Source organism: Onychostruthus taczanowskii, unplaced genomic scaffold (genome assembly GCF_017590055.1).
Source record: "Onychostruthus taczanowskii isolate IOZ18803 unplaced genomic scaffold, ASM1759005v1 scaffold15, whole genome shotgun sequence".
NCBI lineage: Eukaryota > Metazoa > Chordata > Aves > Passeriformes > Passeridae > Onychostruthus > Onychostruthus taczanowskii.
Window position 1 is genome coordinate 1,403,335 of NW_024498685.1, and position 20,450 is coordinate 1,423,784.

At 37.5% G+C, this 20,450-nt stretch overlaps 1 protein-coding gene across 2 annotated transcripts in view; it reads right to left on the reverse strand.

Annotated features, from left to right (window-relative positions):
- Positions 1 to 20,450, reverse strand: part of BRAF (B-Raf proto-oncogene, serine/threonine kinase) — an 83,413-nt gene that overhangs the window by 28,629 nt on the left and 34,334 nt on the right. For both annotated transcript variants that reach the window (XM_041398469.1, XM_041398470.1), the window contains exons 4-8: positions 13,135 to 13,238; positions 12,330 to 12,432; positions 10,897 to 11,045; positions 9,718 to 9,837; positions 1,383 to 1,542 (exon numbers count right to left, since the gene is read on the reverse strand). In XM_041398469.1, the coding sequence (XP_041254403.1) occupies positions 1,383 to 1,542; positions 9,718 to 9,837; positions 10,897 to 11,045; positions 12,330 to 12,432; positions 13,135 to 13,238 (636 nt within the window). The remainder of the gene's footprint in view (positions 1 to 1,382; positions 1,543 to 9,717; positions 9,838 to 10,896; positions 11,046 to 12,329; positions 12,433 to 13,134; positions 13,239 to 20,450) is intronic.

A 20,450-nucleotide genomic window follows, 5' to 3' on the forward strand; every position in this document is an offset into this window, starting at 1 on the left:
TTTCCTACCCTGACTTACTAATAGCAATGACTCAACTACTACACTTTTCAAAATTAAGTTGCTTTAAAACACCATCTCTCTGCAGTAAAGTGAAATGTACACTACCCAAAAGAGATGCTGACAAGAAAATATTGATTTAAAAACACAGCTGTCAGTAGCAGAAATGGTTTGAATTGTCATATCAGAACCTGGGACATGAATTTTCTGTACTGAAGTACATGAGTCAAATGAATCCTGCTTTGTTTTTTCTCATAACAATATACCTGATTTGCATAGCCAGGCACACTGCTCTTCTCAGAAATTACTATCTGCAGAAGGCTTTCTTCACTTGCAATCCTCTGTGAGCTGAAACTATCTTTTGCAACATGCCCATCCAGACTAAAAGCAAACTACACTAAGGACTCTATAAACAGAAGGAGAAAATTCTAGCAGTCTGCTTCTGTATGTCCTTTTTTATAATAAAGCGCTTTTTTTATTCTCTTCTTGTTCCAAAATTATATTTGTTTCCTTACACACCTGCACTTTGCCAAAAGCGCTGGCTATGCCTCAGCTGTACCACTGCCATATACCACATACAAATACCCACATAGCCACACTCTTAACATTTCACCTTTCCCTCAGCTCACATGCCAAAACTGATTTTGTGCTTCAGTGTCCAGGCAGATTTCAAGACTGCTCACCCAACAAATGACTAATTTCTAGACAGCAGATTTAAGGATAAAATACAAACTGTGTATGTTAGCAAAGTTAGCAAAAGGCAACATCTTGAAAGGTCCTAGCTGTCCTTATGCTAATACCAACCATCATTATTAGTTATATTAGTTACATCACCCAGAGATTTCAAAATTGTGGAAAAAACCTTAATGCAGCAGCTTCTGAACATTCTCAAGGAATGCTCAAAACAACATGAACTGGGCTCTTAAACTCTTAGGGAATATCAGAATATGTGAACTCAGCTTAATTTAATTATTTAAGTTTCCTTCAATGCCAAAATTATTACATGGAATACAAATACTAAAAAGTCTTTATCTTGCATAACAATGTGTTTAACACAGAATGCTAACAGCATAAGCTGTGGGACTAAAGGCAGAAAAAAAAAAAGGCAGTTGTTTGGGGCAGAATGTTTCTTTGAAAATTAAAAGGACAGAACTGCCAAAAGGCAGTTCTGCTTTCAGAGAATGGATTATGTTCTTACAGCTCTCAACAGCAAAAGAATCTATTAAAAAAATGAAAAATGAATGATCTTTGAAGATTATGGCAAATCATTGAGGATTATCTCAGAAACATAGTGTACATTGTGTACACAATGAACTCAACACACTGACATTCACAAGGAACACATCACATCTACTATTCCTGATCTAATGGTCAGCAATACTCACATCAATATTGACTGGCTCGATTGTATTGATGTGAACGTTGGGAGCTGAAGAGGATCGGTCGCGTTGCCCAAATTGATTCCGATGGTCTTCATCTGCTGGTCGGAGGGGCTGTGGGATTGGAATGGATTTTGAAGGAGAAGGACTAGGGAGAATTGGTGGTCTGAGAAACAAAGTCAAGGAAAAAGAGGATTTAGGTCTACAAATGGCTTCAAACACTGCATAGTGGGTGTGGTAAGTCCTTTTCAACTATAATAATACATAACAAAAAAACTGATCTAAAGCCCTGAATAAAAACAATTAATAATGAACAGTCTCTACTCCCCTATGATCAATTCCAATAACTCTCTGTTGCATCAACTACCTGATCACATGGCTGTGAAGTGTTCTGAGTTAAAACAATGAAAACTCTACCCTACAATGCCAAACTAGTAATAATAAATTCTCATCTGAAAAAGTCCTGCTGCCCTACATGCATTGCAGATATCAAGATACTCTGCAGTTTCCTCACCTCTGAGTCAATGCAATACACTCATTTTAATAGTAACCAACTGAGAATTAAAAATGCTTAACATCTCATATTAATGTTACAGTCAGAAAATGTCATAAAACAAAACGTATGGATGGGATTATTTTTCACCAAAGAAAGAGTGAAAATTACATTTGGTCATTCAACCTAATTGATTAATAATTACGTATTATTGATACTACAAACAATATGGCCAATGTATCACTGACACTAAAAATAAACATATCACCCTTTAACCTCAACCTTTAAGAAACAACTTTGAATAGCACATAAATAACATTTCAAGTGTTATTTATGGTGCTACAATGCAATAGGTTTGACTGAAAAGGTAAGTCTTCAGAATACACAAACAAGCTTCCTGAAGAAATGCAAACACTGCCAGTCATAAATGTAGATAAAGCCTTTAATTATGGCATAATGAGTTGAATATTCAAAAGACAAAACAACTAAATACTTGGGTTTTTTGTTTGTAAAAAGGCAGAAAGTCACTTCTTCGGTTATCCATTACTTTTGTTAAAGTGCAATAAACTGGCAATTATCTCTTACCCTAGTCAAGGTCAGTCACTGCTAAGCCTAATAATTCAATCTAATAGATGTAAGGCAAAAGGCTAATGAAAACATTTGCCACCTCTGTCAAAGAAAACTTTATGGTAAAATATACATGGTATCTGACAACAAGATTTTTAAGAGCTGTTTTTTTCTTATAAGTTATAAAAGAGGAGTGGAGTCCTCCAGCCGTTCAATGACTCATGGATTAATTATCAAGCCCACAAAGGCAACGTCCACAGGGAGAAGCCTCAGAAACAAAATCGACAGTAGCATACAGCAGCAATAGGTCCTGATGCCACCTCTTGTAACCAATGCTCCTTGGCCTCTTTAAAAACCTTTGGGGAAACAAACATTTTCAACAAGACATCTTGGCATTTTTTCAGAAAGTGGTCTGTTTTATAGCCTACTATCCTACCTTTCATTGAAAAATTTATCCAGTTTGGCATTGATCCCAGAAATCAGTGCTATTTGTATCCTAAGTACCTGTCATTTTTTCCTTCCTGGTCAACAATCTCACAATTGAAAATGGCAAAACAAAGCGCTTGTGAATTAATTCAAGTAACAGTCTAGTAAGTCTTCCAATGAAATACCTGAATGTGTTTGGGAAGTGGGGCAGGAGAGAAGAGGCAGAGGGTTTAACCCTGCTTAACTTGAATAAAAAAAAGCAGTTACCTACTGTCACATGACAGGATATAGATATTGGGAAGATACTGGGAAGCAATGAACTAAAACTACCAATCAAATCTCTGAGAAAGGGCCTTGAAAAACTCAGCATTTCAGTAGCTGTTTATAATTTCAGAACTATTTTTTTAAATGCAGTTGTTGTACATACACATAAGCTGAAGTTTTCATTCACTGCTATGCAAGTACCTACAGGTAAAATATTGCAGATGAGGAAGTTTTGAACTCCTGAATGTGTTTGTACGTAAATCATGTGACTAGAACACACATCAGGAGATGGGACACTGCACAGATCCTAATGCAGGATTTGACTGACATCCAAATGCACTCCATTTTCACCTTAAGTCAAGTGTGTCAAATGCTGCACAAAAGAAGTATCAGAAGAAAAGTCTAAAAATTGTCTAAAAGGCCAGTACTGTCATTGCAGGGATAGCTAACTTCTGCTTAAACTTCCTGAGAGTTCTCAGGTAATAAGGAAATTAAGGGAAATACATCACAACAATCACCAGAACATTGCGCCAGGACTGACTGTGACAAACCATCTGAGCTCTGCCACATGACAAAGCCAGAAGCAGTCAGACATTCTGTGATCATGAGTAAGCCAAGGGAGAGAAAACCAGATTGAGGCAATATTGTTTCAATTACATCCTCCTTTGAGTGATAAATGGTCATCTGCTACTTCTGTATTTCTGGTCACAGGTCATCATGTCCTCATGTTACTAACACAGATAGTGTGCTACATCATACCATGTTTGAAAACAACTTGAACAGCTTTTTCTACTCATTCAGTTCTTACTGGGGGAAGTCCACATCTTTAGAAAATAGGCTGATAAAGAATTATCTTTTTTTTTTTTGGTCTCTAATCTATTACTTGGAGGATCTCTGGGCTTTAGACAACAAAGAATCCAGAGATTGGAACCTTATAAGCAGTTAGCCACGTGCTCCCTCATGATTTTATTAATGGGTGTCCTTGAGACACTCTGAAAAAATGTAGGTTATTTCTGCTAAATAGAATTTTTTCTTGAAAAAGATAACTAGTGAAGTAAAAGAGCCAAAGGGTTTGCTAGCTAAGACAGCCTACTGAGATCACAAGCTCAGAAAAATATTACCACCAGCTTCTCCCTGTGTGTGGCAAAAGCTGGATCCTGGCCTGCATCAAGATCTTGTTCTATCAAAATCACATCACCACAAAGAACATAGTGATCCTCTGAGCTACCAAAAGGCTGTTCCTACAGTATTCCTACAATGAAATGACTCAAGAAGAGTAGAAGTGACACTGCAGCTAAAAGGGCCAGATATCATCATTTGGAAAAGGGTGACATAGTCCATTCCAGGCCAGTTCCAAAACTAGTTCTTAGGTTGTGGAAGTACAGTGCTGACAAAACACACTGCAAAAAGCAACAAAAAAAAAAGCCCCAAAAAAACAAACAAACAAAAAAGCCCCCCAAAAACTCCAACCAAACCAAACACACAAAAAACCTTAAACAAACAAAAAACCCACCCTGAAAAAAATAACTGGCTGAGGCTTAAATGAACATGCAGTTTGAATATCAGGATCTGAGTTTCTGTTGCTCCTGTGGCCTTTATAGCCACCTTGCTAAAGGAGACCTTCTACAAATAAGCAGATAAATCACTTTCTCCCAGCCTCCGAGATATGGGCATCCTTTTAACAAATGAGTCTCTGAGGCAACAAGCTGATGTTGTCAAATCTCAATCTAATATGCTATAACCTTTCCAGGCAGTATGACAGAACATGCTTTTACCCTGGACCATATTTTGGGATTAGGAACACATTGTTCTCTCCCTTTTATCAGGCAAAACAGAAAGATGTTTTATCAGGAAACAAGAATAACTTAAACCCTTTACCAAGCATAGCAAGTGCCCGTGTGTCCACAGATTTACTACCCCACAAAACTGGGTCCACAAGAAAGAGTAAAGTAACTCAGAAAAGTGTCTGCACATGTTATGCTATATATAAACAAACAATTTTACAAAATCATATACCCATAGACATATCAGTATGTCTATGGGATTTCAGAACTTGCAATGATTTAAATAAGTTCAATTTACAAGTGCAAAAGAAAATTTTAATACAGATTTTCCTTAATGTCCTTTACTCATCAATGTATGCTTCTTAAGTGTCTAAGAGCTGGTCTACACAGGAAAGATTTTTCTTGAAATTTTTTATGATAGGTCTATTTGGGCTTCAAATTTCTGTTGACTGTATTTTTATTTTTCTGTACTCGAGTAAATGCTTGAAAATTCACATTCACCTAGCTTCAATTATAAGGTGTGCAACCATTCCTTTTTAAAATGACAGCATCTCTCCTAGACTGAGATTTTCTTCCTCCTCCTCACACCCTGAACAAGTCCATCTCAGTTTAGCCACTGGGCTCAGTGCTGCACACCTGTAAGGCTGCACACTCATATCCATATCAAACCTAAGCTAAAATGCATATCAAGGCTTTTTTGGACTGTTTTTGTTTACACCAGAGCATTAACACCAGACTGGATTTGTTACTGCCCTTAATGAAGAAAACAGTACACTTGCAGTTCCAAGCAGTTTCTTAGGACTGCGAAGGATCTGGGACACAGAAATTAAAAAGTTAGGTTTTCTGGCAATGTCTATGGAGTACCACAATAATTAAATCAGAACCTGTTTAGCGTTTACAATTTAAATTTACCTGCTTGCTACTATAGCTGAGATACCACTTTCCCTATCCCTGCAGTCTGGAAATAGTCAATAATCCCAAATCAAATGAAAATTTGGAGAAAAGGACAATACCAGTTTGTAACTACAAGCTAAATATCTTTCTTGCAGCATCCTCTGAAGTCAGTCTAGAAGCATCATGGAACAGATCTGTAAGTCATTACCCCACACAAATTAGTGGTTTTTTTTATACCATGACAACTTGTTTTCATTCATGTTGGCTTGTAGGTGAAAAACAACTGTCAGGAGTATCAAAATGGTGTGCACTCATCTATAATGGCCTTTGGGCCCAGATCAAAGCTGATGAGCCTAAAATTCCTCATAGCTTCATATACCAGGGGTTATCAAGAGAACCACTGTCACTGTTAGTCCTCCAAACCAGGTCCAGTTCACTAGCAGGTTTTTGCAAATAAAGTTTTGGAGAGTAAGAGGTTTCCCTCACCTGTTGTATGGACTGAGAGTTTTTTGATTCTGATGTAAAGATTCTGATACCAAACCTTTTCTGCAAAGCAAGAATGCATATCAACTCAACTTGTATATTGTAGGAACATAAGGAACATTTTCATGGAGGAACCTAGAAAAGGCCTGGTGCCAGAACTTTAAGGGTGAAAGTTCACTGTTTTATGAATTAAAACACAAAGCTTTTGCTCACTTACATACCACAGGATCTAAATGGCATTGTAGCATAAAATGTAATATTTTAAGACTGTATCTTCGCTTCCTTGGCTTTTCAGAAGCTTTTCTACACATTCAAGTATCTTCAAGATCGCAGAATGATCAGTGAACAGTTGGAAACAGAAAGGAAAGCAGAGGTGTTTAATCACAAGCTGGAGCCTGCTCAAAGGCAAGGACTGGCAAGCTTCCAAGAACAGTGCACCAGACATTCCCCTTTTCTTCCTCTAGCTTAGGAGGCGAAGCATATTGGGAAATGCTGTTTTTCAAAGAGCAAAGATGTTGCCAACTTGCTTATTTTCTCTTTTTCATGTATATGAGACTGAGGGGAACCAGGTTCGCAGGAATTCGGTGCTCATATTTTACAAGCCAAGATGGAGAAGAAATTTCATGACAGTGCAATGAACAAAACAAATACAATGTCTGATATACAGTTTCCTTACTTCAATTTTATTACAAATGGCTCTTAGCAGGGAGCCCTTCACTTTTCTTTCCATTTAACTGCAGGTTGTAACTAAAATGGCTGCTCTGGCACAACAGGATAATGCAAATGGAAAGAACTAAAATAAGACACAAAACCTAATTGCTAGACACAATTTTATAAGGGGTTCAAAAATGTTAAATGGGACCATATGTGCTCCCACACCTTGGGGTGGAAAACCTGGTGGGACTGCGTATGGCTCACAGTTGGAAGAATGAAAGGCTACAGGCCTGGATTGCTTTAGGATGTTGTACATGAGCACAGTGAAACAGTTCTCCAACATGTTTAGCAGCTTTTGCATCATGTCCAAGGGTCTTTATGTCCCTTTCTCTTCCAAACTTTTCCATCTGCTCCCACTGCACACTTTCACTCTTGAACTTGTCTTGCAACACAAACTTCTTTCTTTTGGGCACTTGGCCTGCTGCTGGGATCCCTTCACAAGGCTAGAGATGAAGAAGGATGTTTGCCTTCTCTTTCCTCAGGCTTACCAAACGATTAGTAACATCCCTTTCTCTGTGAGCTGTTCCATGAAAGATGCTAGAACAGAGAAATTAAAAGAACAATTATTAATTTAGGAAGTGTTAATAAAGCGCTATTCCCTCATATTTTCCATCCCATTGTTCAGCTCTCAAATATTAATCCCATATTCTCCTCCCAGACAATATAAGCTCAAATGTCAGCCTTTTTTTTTATTCCAGTTGAGCTGCTGTCCCATATTGCAACAGTCCTCTTTAATAAAACCACAGATGAGTACATGTTTTTATAGAAAAGGCCAGCTTTTTAAATTCAGCTAGATTAATATTTTCACAATTATGTTCTTAAAAAGCAGAAAAGTATGATTAAAGAAAGGCATGAAAGATAACTGGGAAAAGGTACAGGAGAGAGCTATATGCACATCCAATAACATCTGAGCTACTTCTGGATACGAAGTGCTACATACACAGATGCTAGGGGAACACTGTATGACTAACATGCATATTATGTATGAACACCAGCTGATAATCATAAACCATTTCCAAAATGAACAGAATATGGCAGGCATGATGTATGCCTTTGTTTTGTTTATCAATAAAGTGGACAACAAAGCAAAAAAGAAGAAAGGAGAAAGCTAGAAATGTTTTACATCTTCTGCAACTACACACATTTATAGATGCAACACTTGAGAAAAGCTCCTAAACAGCAACTAGCAAGTGTATTTAAATGTTTTCATTTTTATGTATGTGAAGTTAAAGATCTCAAGGCATTAACCAGCTTTGGTCTCATTTTTTCCTTCTGTTTTCACTTGGCAAAACTAAGACTGCCTGAAGTAGTGTATGTATCAAGATAATCCATACTACTGTAACCTCACAAGCTGGTAAGAATGGACCTATGTGATGCAAAGGCAATTGAAAAGTAGAACAATTTAGAATGTTAAAATTAGGGCTATATAGTGTCTTTGACATCCACTAGTGTTTAACACAATTGGCATGAAGAAGTTGCTTCATGAATTAATAGTTCTAGCCCAGTTACAATTTTGGCTGTAGCACGACAAATACTTGACAAGCAGCCTTGCCACAACCTGCTGTACTAATATCCACAGCATCTAAAGGCAACATTCACTACCTTGAAGACGTCCTTCTGAATTCACTTGAATCTGCACAAAATAGAACAAGTAACAACATAATCTCTGTACTTACCAAGTGAGGTTCCTTCCTGCAGAGGACTGTCAATTTGTTTTCCTGGGAGGCATTTTATTGGGTCTTCCATAAAACATTCTTGGCTGTCCAGAAAATTTATCTTCTAGTTAAAGAGTCCAGAGGTGCCTGTGTGGCTTCCAGTGTGTTTCTGCTTTCATTTAGGCACAATTTGCACTAATTCAAGAGATCCTCTCTGCCACATTCAGCTCAACTCCACACAGCACACATGTCCTGGGAATGGTTTTCTGAAGGCTTCCGTATTTGGTGTTCATAATAAATATGCACCAGATTTCTTGAGCGTGATATACATCCCTGAGTTACTCTTCCCTGGACATTTGTTCAGCTACCTAATGGTGGATGGTGTCACTGATCTCTTTGCTATTGGGAACATAAATAAATATGGGCTCTTATCTCTTCATGGAGAAAGGGTCCAGAATCTCTGTTGGAAATGGTGAGTTTTAGAGGTCTACTTTTACAAAACCTGGAGCTGCAGCAACAGATGCTATTGGTATACTCCAACATGAACAGGAAGAGGACAGCTGGTCTGGAGGATACTAAAGCAGTGTATGTGGAAAAGCTACTAAAACAGTATTATGAACCTGGAACTGGCACCTGTTCACATCAGCCTTACAGTAATGTGGTTTATTCTCTAACTGACATATGTCACTTCAAAGCATATAAAATATAATTTAATAACCAACTAAAATAATTTCTGAGGATATAATTTTGGTTTATATTAATTTTAAGTATAAAATCTTTCCAGTTTAGACCAGGTCTAAATTATTAGTGGAAGAAATCAGTAAGAAACAGGTAATACCCCAATTCTACAGACAGTTACACACACATTTAACCTAGGCTCATTACTAATTTATACAATTTGTGTGAATGAAAACATTCACTTCTTTTAAGTTAAGCATAGGTGGGTATATTTGCATGAGAAGCCAGATGACTACAATGCAGAGCTGCAAAGCATTACTTCCAGTGTTTCTTAGCACAGTACTGAAAAGTTATATTATTAAACAGTAGGAATAAGTTCATACCCAACTGAATCTGAGGGGGGCACTGAGGGGTATGATCCAGATGCTGGGGTGGTCTCTCCTAAGGAGGCCTCCTCCGGTGGTATGGGGTGATGTTCAAAGAACTTGGAGACAAACAGCAAACTGTGAGGCAAGAACAGAACAAAAACAACCTAACTTGTGCAAAACCCAGAAGTTTCACAATATAACACTCAAAAACTACAAAAAAGATCCCAAACCCCAAAACCTCATTGATTAAATTCTAAATTTAAAACTAAAGATCATACACATTAAATCTGCAAGATATGTTAAAAGTATTATTTACTTCACAGATGATGAAAAGATCATGCCTTAAATATAAACTTTGTGGAAATTAATTTTTTAATCTTTTAGATGGAATTGTAAACATCTGGTTCTTCAAGAATAAACAACTTCTATCTATCAGTACATAAACTTACACCCTGAGCACAAACTCCAGAGATGCCAATGGAAACAGTTAGAAATACCAAAATAAACTAAAATTAAATCCATTCTTGGTGAGAAAAATAGCATTTTAAATTATTCCTTATACAAAAATCTATTTAAAAGACTTAATAGCCTCTGCTGAAACTAATCAAATAGAACAGACCCAGTTTACATGAGATCCTAAATCTACATCAAAGACTTGTTTGAACAAATAGTTCAGTAACTCAATCCAAGAACACTGGACTGCTTGGGTCATTGTCTTTTATGGCTCTTATCTAGGCATTAATCTTGCTAGCAGATTTATTTTCAATTATTGTAAAACCAACAGCAATTTCACTATAATCAACTACTGTCTCTTAACATTTTTTCAGGTTGAAGAGAATAAACCCACAATTAAATTTTTAACATGGCCCTAACCATCACACAATAAAGAACCAGTTTTGATTAATAATAACAACTGTGCACAATGAGCGGTCTGTCCAATACAGTCAAGTGCTCAGCAACCCTATTCATACTTCAAAAAAAAGTACTTCATAGGCCAGCAAAGAAATATGAACTGGTTGTCTGAGCTAGCACAGAAAGAGTATGAATTAAGCAGTGTCACAAGAACAGCTGAACTCCTATTTTTTTTTCAGGCACCTCCACTGACTTCCTGAGTTACAGATTTAACACAAGAAATCACTGACAGCTGTACACTTGTTAAAAGGCTCAACTTGAAAATGAATTGTGATTACTTACTCAAGTTGGTCATAATTAACACACATCAGTGGCACTTCTGTGCTACAGCGCTGGTGAAATTTGTAGCCACAAGTCTGGCAGCGGAACCCCTGGAAAAGCAGCTTCCGGCAGAAATCGCAGAATGCTAACGTGAAGAACGTTTTCCGTACCTACATTGGCAAAAATAGTCAAAATCACCTCGAGTCCTTCTGTAAGCCCAACATAGGCTATTTGCTTTTACCTCCCTCAAGTGTACTTAAAAGTCTCTTTTGTGATGCTGGAGCTACAGTTTTATGTACCAAACAGATTTACACGGAAGATTGTCATCTCCTTTCTGAAACAGTTTTCATGCACTACAACATTCTTTCAACTGTTTCTTGGAATTAATGGTTCACATCACTAGCAGTAAGAACAAGAGCAAAAAACCTGAAGCAAAACTTTACTATTATCATGCTAGACACAAACATTGAGAATTTTTTTGGATACAACCTATAAAACCAAAAGCTGCTGAAATATTATTTCATATTCTAACTTTTCCAGAAGCCAAAGAACATTCCCATATAATATCACAGGACTGGAAATACACAGGCATACATATATATATATGGCTTCAATGTATGGTTACAGATATAGTTATAATTTTGACTACTAAAACTCAGAAACATTCAAAATCACAGAAGGATGATCACGCATTCTCCCCAGATTACAGGGGGGAATTTATTTATTTAATTTTCAAATTCAGCAATACCTAGTGTAAAAACACATTCTTAGTTCTATTATTACATGTAATAATCAGAATTTCAGTGGGATATAAAAAATGTAAGCCTACTAGAGTTCACCTAACTAGCCATAACCCAAACTGCCAGTTTGAGCTAAATAGGTTGAAACAGCTTGCAGATAGAATTTTGCTATGTTTTAAGCTGAAATAGAAGGTCTTTCTTCCCAATGTGACACAGGATTTTGTATGTAGCTGGAAGCATTTAGACAGATTCTGTTTAGTAGCTTCCATTTACTTGGTGCCTTATCAGGTCAAAACATATTTGTGCACTGCATCATTGATGATGTCAGCACTGCTCTGGGAATAGTTAGTTCATTAGTTAATTGCTGCTGCAGAGCCAGCAGGGAGGCCCAGAATACATTTTATAGATACAGCAATACAAAAATAGTAGATTATTACAGCTCTGCAATGCAGTACTGATATGAACCCCTTACATTTATAGATTTTAGAGGGTGTATTCCAACAAAACGTGAAAGTTTTAAGGGTGATCAAGTACTCTAGCATCACTTATTTCAAATACAATTCTATCTAATTCACTTAAGCTACTGTGATTAAAAACTTCTTTTGCACTCCTACCACATCCCACAAATGCAAAATATTCAAAGTTGGTAATTTGAATTTCAAAGTATGAAGTTGATGTAACCCCACTCAGCATCTCACAAAACCCAGTACATACGAAATTGTGTGTTGTGAGTGGCACATTCTCCAAAACTTCCACATGAAGCTCCTCTCCTGTGAGCCAGGAAATGTCTGTGTCCCAGCCAATTGGCTTCTTCTCTCTAAAGTGCAAATAAGCCTCTCATTAGCATCAGCACACAAGCCCTTACATGTCTCTTGCCAAAGTTGTGAGATCAGCTAAAAAGTTACACTGTGGGGGATTGCTACCCAGTCTAATTGCAGGAAACTTTAGAACAAGACCTTACGCTCAGCACATAGCACACAAAGCACACCTTCCCTGGACAAACTGCAGGAAGGAAATGCACTTTTTCTATCAGCTCCAGTAGTGGCCAATTCCTTGTTTCCTACATGGCAGATGGCTTTTTGATCAAATAAAGTGTTTGTGAAGGTACCTGTTGTGTAAGAGTTCCACAGAGATAGCTAATTGTGCACATGAATATACAAATTTTTAGGGCTGAAAACTCTTTTTTCTCATCCCAAGGAACTATGTCTTTCGTTAAGAATGCATTATAGCCAAATGAAATAAAACCAAGAAGTTAACACAGCCTATTTAATACTTGTTTGGTTAGCACGAGTTTAATTAAATGAGTGGTTTGCCATAATTTCATATTACTGAATATTACGTCTGAGCCTTTTCCTAGGAGTAAGACATTCTTTCCAACATGCCTGCAATCTGCAAATTCTTTAGCGCAAAGTATCATAAAATTCTGAACTCTGTAAACAATCTCTGGATAGAACTGCCCATTCTGGGTAGCTCCAACAATTGATTCCAAGAGCAAAAAACCATCCCACACAAACCATACCCATCTTGTATTCTGTAAACAGCACAGCATTCTGGAATAAGACCTCTCATCATCAGCGCTTTTTTTAGGCTGTCTCGCACTGTCACTCCACATCTTGCTGGAACCTAGAGGTCAAATACAAAAGAAATTAGTTAAAACAACTTCCAATTTATCCCCCAAAACGGATACAAGCGTTTTGACCCTCAAGTGCTAAAACTCACTCTTCAGGATGCTTTACAGAATTGTACGTCAGAGTTATCCAAACCCTTTTTTGTACTGAGAAAAATTTTATTGCTGAATAGTATATGAGGAAAAACGCTCAGCTAGAAGAGTCAACAAGCTCTACACATCTATTAACATTTGGAACAGAATCTTCACTCGACTCCAAAAGTGAATTTCCAGCTTTCTCAACTGGAAGAAATTGGAAACACAGCACACAGATAGCTAGTACCTACATACAGCTTTAATTTCACAGGCTGGCCTGAACATAAGTGGGGAAACATGCCAAGTGAAATTAAGTGAAGGAACTAACTTGGACTGCACTCAAAAAAACATTACTATAAAATGTAAATATTTTATTTTCTATTTCTAAAACAGAAGATAAGCATGCAAACAAGCAAAACAAAACAGTCATCTGACTCATGCAGACCATCACCTCTCACTTTAACCTGTATTTGTAACTCTACAGACATGTCTTATATGAAAATATATTGCTCTCTTCTGTTTCCTAGCTTGAAAAGTTTAGATAACTAACAGGATGGGAAGAATGGAGTAGCACATTAAAACTAGCCAAATCAAGAACTTCATACTATGTATTTTCCTCACTTCTAATTGTAGGCATATCTTATACGAGTAAGCAGATCATCTCTAGGTATACCTGTGCTTTAACAGTGTATAGTGCCAAGCCATAAAAAAGAATACATGATCTGGTGATTAAGTATAGTTAAGGTATTGAATATTATGTACTAACTATTTTTAGAACTCAGTAGTGAAAATATGTAAGGCTTCAGGCACTGTACACATTGGGATATCACCTATAATCACAGACAGTACCTTGAATACAAATCAGAAGAAAAACCTACAAAATTAACAAACCTGACAAGTCTGTCTGAACACCTGAAACTCAAATCTAGCTTGCAAGTGGCTTAAGCCAGAGCACTCAGTAGCCAAAAGCAGTCTTTTAATCAGCTTCAGCTGGCTTTGGATCTGAGCCTAGTTTTTGTTCCCTGCGTTTAAATTTCCATGGGTATTTAGGGGCTCTATGTCCTACTTAAGCATGATAGTGCAAAGTAGCAGTCTGTTTCAAGTAGCTTTGTGAACACTACTTGAGGTTCCACTAAATACAGCATTTCTGGAACTCAAACATATGCACTTTCAGAAGCCACAAAGGAATATTTTGCTTCACCGTCTTCTTCCCATTAACACAAGAGGGCCTCTTAAAAGGATATTTGTGCATTTCATCTGGTCAACACAAGCATTTAAAAGAAGATTTTTATGAATTCCTTGAAAAAAACATCCTAGAGCACACTACTTTACAGTCTTGACATTCAGCCTTAGGTGACTTTGGTTTACACATTGTGTTCTTTTTTAATACATCTTTTTATTACTCTAAGTAACTCCTTAGAAAGGAACTCCTTTCTCCAAGGATGGAGGGTGTGACTCAAATTATTTTATACAAATGTTGAGTCTAAATTATGATTGTTGTATTGATACAGCAAAACATCTATTAAAAATTTGTCTTGACCTGCAAAGGTGATTAGAAATAAGTGAAGTTGTATTATAAATTCTGTATTATGTTACAAATTACACAACATTGATTCTGCTTGTAGAACTCATGTGTCATTCTAATAATACATTCTGTGCTATGCTAATCATAATATCTTGTTAAGAAAATAACTCTTTAATGGTCCCTAGGATTTAGTGCTATCATCATTCTGCCAAAGACCCCTAAAAGAACCTGTCTGTCCCCTCAATGTTCTTCTCTGTGCCTCCAACATATATATTTACAAATAGAGAGAGAGAGACAGAAAGAGTAAAATAAATAGAGAGTAAAATATTTTTAAGAATCTGACTGAAGTCTCTGAGGATTTCAGGTGCGCTTCAACCTCCCCCATACATTAGATCTGCTCATGAGCCATTTTGATGGAGGAAGCAAGTGTTCTTTGGCTCAAGGCTATTTTTCCTCCAAGTATAGCTCCTGCTGGATCGAGGTTGAGTCCTCACAGACAATTCAGGACTACCTTCCCAGCAACCTCAGTCACTTCACCACTGATATCCACAGTGGCAGAAGAAACTGAAATACTGCAAAGGTGGCAGGCAGCAGGTGGGGACAAAAAGGGGAATGAAAAGAACAGGAAAGAGGTAGGGCATGAAGAAGAAATGGGAGAAGAGGGTCAGGACAAACTTCAAGAACTGAACATGCAGGGAAAGCATGTGTATACTGGGAGAGGGAGTTGTCATCAGCAGGTTGGTGGGAATCAAACAAGCAAGACAGAGGGAGGACAGACGAAAGAGCTGAGGCTGAGGGCAGGAAAAAATGACATGATGAACCACCTTGCAGGGAGAACTGCTTGCCAACACCTGGGGAAGTACTGCAAGTACATCCTGAACAGGAAGCTTTCAAGCTGTGATTGGGAGAAAAGGTGGCTTGTTTTGGACAAGAACTATCAGGGGAAGGAGATGCCTAAGAGCAGCAACAGAACCCAGCACAGAGCAGGGGGAGGTTCTAGCTTAGGCAGAAAACTCCAATGGAGTTAAGTACTAAAAGAAACCAGGTTAGTAAAATCTTGACATGTGTGTGGGAATGGAACAGGACAAGGTGGAAAAGTCAAGCAGTAGGAAGATTACTAACATTAAAGAAGAGATAAACAGCCTTGCAGTCATTGGAAAACATTTTCTTCCTCCAGCACTGATCCTCCATAAATGATGACAACATACTACAGTAACTCATGAAGCAAGGAAATGCTTGGAACCTGAAATCAGGAACCTCAAAGTTCCAATGCTATTAATTAATTAATTACACCAGTGTAATTTTTTTCCTTTTTATTTTTGTCAACAACAAGATTTATGAAGTTACAGGGTTTCTTTTAAGAGATCAATAAAGTTGGAAATACAAACTCAAAATTTGGGAAGTGTCAGAATGAAGGTTACCTACAAAAGCAACAAAAGTGCAATAGGACTACAAAATATGTGCATTAAACATCCTGCTCACTAATCATTTGCTATTCCTCAGTATTATTATCCCAAGTCCCGTTCATTAAAATCCAAGCCATATTTATGCAACTTGCAATTAGAAACATGGGTAGAACATTTGTCCTCTTCACTGCCATTTGCATCACGATCCAGCTAAAACCCAAAGAACTGCTTTTATTGCTTTCAAAAACCATCATGACGCTGAATCAGCATCACATTTAGAACGTTCTCTTACAGAACTCCCAAGCAGAGAAACATAAGGCCAAATTAAAAGAACCTATTGCTAGAATAAGTCCCTGTAGTATTGATTAATCATTTTCCCAGACTGGTACAGCATGGTCTATCACCATCTGTGCATGTAGCCCTTCAGCCCTCTCCTTCAGTCCCTACTAGCACCTGCTGTAAAGCAGAAATCTTACCCTGCAAAGCATTCCAGCTGAAACTTCTTTTTGTCCCCAGCTTCTTTTCACCCCCAAATTATGGCAAAGTTAAAGAAAAAATCTGGTTCCAACAAAGTGATTTGGAGACCAACTCAGTCTTTAGAAAAACAAAACCCAAAACCAGTTCTTTTTTCCTGACTAACAGACTCCTGCTGATTCCAAAGCAGGAGTTTTGGAACAGCTTCTTTCTCAGCCCCAGGCAGAGGGAGGGTGTGTGGCCCCCCAGGCTGGGAGGGGAGCAGAGGGCAGGAGCCCCACATGATGCAGCCCCCGAGTGCCTGCCAGGATCCGGCAGCTCCAGCACGGCAGGAAGGCACCAAGGAGGGTTTATCAATTCCATCAAGAGATCTGCCAAAATTCCCACAGAGCATTTTAACTGAATCACATCAGCATTTTTTAACAAAATCAGTTCCCCAGGAGAAAATTTCTCATCTACTCCAAAATACACAGAACTCTTATGCCTGCAACCCAATACACTGAACAAAGTTGGCATTTTATTGAAACATAGAATGTTTAATATTATTTAAAATCCACTTTGTTTGCACTGATCCATTAACTCTTGCTCCCTCTGTTTTATAACTAAGAGAATCCAAGTGTTTCACAATGGTTACCACCTAGAAACTCATGTTACTAAGCTAGGGGATTTACTTCTAAATTGTGATTGTTAAGGGCTTTCTTTTCAGGCTACTTTATGTATATAAGATTTGTAGATCAGAAAAGGCTTAGGTTTTTATAGCAATTAGTAAGTTGATTCAGCAAGCAACTCGCAAAAGTGAAGAGTATGAAAGTGTGGGCTAATTAACACTAAGAAACAGTACAGAAGCCGCTAACACAGACTGCAAGGTGTGTTCATTGTGTAGATTAATAATAAACCAGAGAAGACAATTCACTTGAGCATCCTAAAGTGGGTAAGTAGCAATTCAGGGCAACACCAAAACACATAGTTAAGTTTGCAAATGTTAAGCCCCAAGGAAAAAAATTGAAAATCATTCCAGATTACAGAAATTCTCAGCAGTGTTATTACCTAAACAGATTAAACAGAACTATAGCCCTCAATGTCCTCATTTCTTTTACTCACCTTAACTATTTCTAGGGACAGTAAGTATTTGCAACAACATTATTGATATATATTTAGTACTGCAGCCACAAGTATTTAAGCAATGCATAATAAATCATTTATTTCTGTAAATCAGGTCATTGTGAATTCAGTAAGAAATTCAGGGCTACGTCCCTAAATAACTCTTACATCACTCTTCTAGCATCAGACTAGAAACTGGCATAGTCTCAGTAAGCTAAAAATGCTTCCTTACACCACTGTAGTTTCCAATGTTTTAGAGCAATAAATAGACAGAGAATCACTCCACAAAAAGCAATGCAAAGGTATTCTCTGGAGGTAGAAAGGCTAGTCAGCCCTGAATATCTGGTATTATACTTCTCAAAACTAGTTAGCTGGCTTTATTTTTCCCCCAGCCTAACACTGTCATTCAGCTCACTTTGGCAAAGTGTAACATATGTACAGTATGTAAGGCATGTGTAACATAGCTTAGAGCTTCAGAGCAATTCCAAACAATCAAGCAGACTACTGGGTACAATAGTGGAAATATGCCAAGTAGAATGGATTTGAAATATCACTTCAAAGTATTTATTTGCTTACCACAACACATACCTGAAAGATCATACTTTTTTTCCTCCCCACACCTGATATCCAGGACTAAAAAAATTTCAGCCACATGTTCACGGAATTCCATGTGTTGGGAGAAAATCAGGCTAAACTATACTTGTTCCAAATAATTAGTTTGGCCTTCTAACACGGAAGGTTTTCTGGTAAAATCCAAACATGAGATCCACATTTAATTTCTCATCTTACTTACTTACTTATGGAGATATACTTATATTTCACCAAATCAGTCAGCTACTTTTTACAGCACTAACAGATAAAATTACCCTCATTTGTGGCAAAAAGGACATAAGATGGCACTGAACATCACATCCTCTAGAAAAGAACACAGCTTTCAGAAACAGCTGTTCTGGATATCAGGACATGAAGCTCTGTCGAGCTTCCAGGAGAAAGCAGCAAGAAAATACATTCTTAATGAAGCATATTAGTGAGACAAATGAGAGGCAGTTTCATTGCATTAAATCTTGTTTCCAAGGGAAATTGAACAGAATTTACCCATTTTACAAAGCTGTTATACCATTCAATCAAATGCATTCCATTTAACTTGCAAAGACATGGGTTACTAGCATCCACTGGCACCTCCAATGCAATTAAATGTAGAACACTACGGATTGATTTATGTCAGTGCAGAAGTATTTTCTCAAGAATACAACATCACTCAACCACACTGGATGAAACCTATTGTGCCTAATGAATGGCCTCCACAGACAATTTTTCAAACTTTTGAGAGACAGCTGCAAACTGTGTTAAGAAGAGGTTATTTTAAAGAGAGCAGATCATCCTCAAATTTTTGTTAGGGTGAATACCAGTGGCAGAAACAGTGAAGGCTGACAATGACCTACTAGTAAAATAAAGTTTGGAAAATATGGCTTTAGACTTCAGACTTGTGAGAAATGCTCATCTAGAAAAATATCTGTAGCCACTATATGGGCATGAAACCCCAGGACCTTGTGGTTTCTGTTCAAGAGACAAAGTCAGTTGGCTGTTCTCCAAACCAGAACCCACATGCATTAGAAATTTAAGGTACAAAACAGTTTAAACAAATTTTTGTAATAGAGTTTACTTTTGTGGAGTTCTGTCTCAGCTGGTCACACTCCAAGTGCTCTAAAAGCAGCGTGGGGTCAAGAAACTACAGCAGAAGGGCTAAAATTCACATCCTTCTCTAAGCTGTTGCAACTGATCCTAAAACCAAATGGGTACTTCCATCTACAGATAGTATACACATTCTCTAGAAATATTAAAACTCCTGTTGGCTAGTTTGCTTAAACAACACAAGAAGCACAAATTTAAGTATGACTTACTAGACATGGAATTAAAACATTTATTATGAACCATTTTCAGATTTGTGACTTGCATTCCATTTCACTGAGTGCCCGCCTAGCACATTATGAGGTAAAGAAAGCATGCTCCAAACAGTATTTTTTTCCTAGCATTCATTACTCTCTACAGCCATACTTTCCATCTCATAAAGAATCACTAAACACTCCTTACTTGATTAAAAACCAACAATCAATGTTGCACATGGCATTCCAGATGACAAGTCATCAGTTTTCTAATGGCAAGTTTTCAATATTGTTTCACTTTGCAATCTAAGACAGTGTGTCAATAAAACTGTAATAGATTAAATTATTCTCTTTTCAACACATATGCCTTTGAATTTACGTAGTATTTGAGGGTAGCTTGTGTTGAATTATCCCCAGCAGGCAGCTAAGCACCACCCAAGCTGGTTGCTCACTCCCTCTTCAGTGGGAGGGCAGAAGAGAATTCAAGGACAAAAGAAAGAAACTCTCAAGGAAAGAGAAAAGACAGTTTAATAAGTGATGGAATAAATTTTTCTAGTGATACAGAAATATCAAGTGACGTTTACTTGAAAGTAAACTACCATTTACTTCATATCACCAGACTGTTAATAACATGCATAACATTCCAAAGTATTCAGATATATTCAGCAACCAACCACTGGCACAGGCTAAAAATAAACTCAATTTCTCCTGCATGTTTGATAAAACACAGGAGGTTTTAATTGT